We start from the raw sequence: 951 nt of genomic DNA on the forward strand, positions 1-951 counted from the left end.
AAAAAGAAAGTACCAGAAGGTGAAGGCGCAGTCAACATAGGCGTTGTGCAGCGTGGGCGAGAGTGCCACGCAGGGCCATCGTATTCCCCTACACCCCTGTCCACGTAGAGGAAGTGGCCCTCCGCCGTGCCTAAAGTGTGGTCGTATATGAAGCTGTTGTAGGAGTCGTCGTCGCTCAGGTTACGACCCAGCACCCAGCGGTAGTCGGTACTGTTGAGGAGTTCCCAGCCACAGATCCCTGAAGAGGAAATGAGGAGGATGGCTTCTGAGGGTAACGGATGATAAAAAAATGGTATGAGAGTAACTGTACAAAATGATCAATAATAAATGAAAAGAGATTAACAGGGGTAAAAATATAGACTTAATTAAACGCTCGCATCATGGTTGTTAATTAAATACGCCTGAAAAATCGTAAATCGTAACATCACACGCTGGTTTTGATTTAACAGCTTACCAAACTCGAAATCACATTCGCCGCAGTCATCCTCGTCAGTCTTGTCTTCGCAGTCAGGGACGAAATTACACCTCTTGTCGATACCGATGATCGAACCATCGTTGCACAAGAACTGGGATCAACAGAACATCAAACCGCATGAAGATATAAGTCAGCGATGATTTTTGATGTTCTTTGAATAAATAAGCAATACTTTTTTTCTATAAGATATCTGCTATAAAACCAATACTCGATATTTTTGCTAGAACAGACCGAAACACATCACTGATATTTAACTTTCTAAGCGTGGCTCGCCTGCAGCAACGACCATAACCCCTGTAATCTAGACTTAAACCTTAAGACGGGCACCTGATCAGGAATATCCTCACAGGCGCTCAGCGATGTCCACGTGTCATCTATTGCGATGTCGCTCTCCTCTCCTGAACCCACAGTTGCCAGGATTCTCAAAACGACATCCCGGTCCTCTGCTATGGTAAATCTCCCCTGCGGTCGAACGG

The 951-nt window shown here is 45.5% G+C and overlaps 1 protein-coding gene across 1 annotated transcript in view; it reads right to left on the reverse strand.

Moving 5' to 3' along the window:
• Positions 1 to 10: 10 nt before the first annotated feature.
• The window catches only part of LOC119592412 (MAM and LDL-receptor class A domain-containing protein 2-like), a gene marked incomplete at its 3' end in the record, with an annotated part of 16276 nt that continues 15335 nt past the window's right edge, over positions 11 to 951 (reverse strand). Inside the window, 3 exon segments of the mRNA XM_037941233.1 lie at positions 11 to 238; positions 455 to 566; positions 803 to 937. Of these exon segments, the coding sequence (XP_037797161.1) occupies positions 11 to 238; positions 455 to 566; positions 803 to 937 (475 nt within the window).

This window comes from Penaeus monodon, chromosome 30, assembly GCF_015228065.2.
Source record: "Penaeus monodon isolate SGIC_2016 chromosome 30, NSTDA_Pmon_1, whole genome shotgun sequence".
NCBI classification, from domain to species: Eukaryota; Metazoa; Arthropoda; class Malacostraca; order Decapoda; family Penaeidae; genus Penaeus; species Penaeus monodon.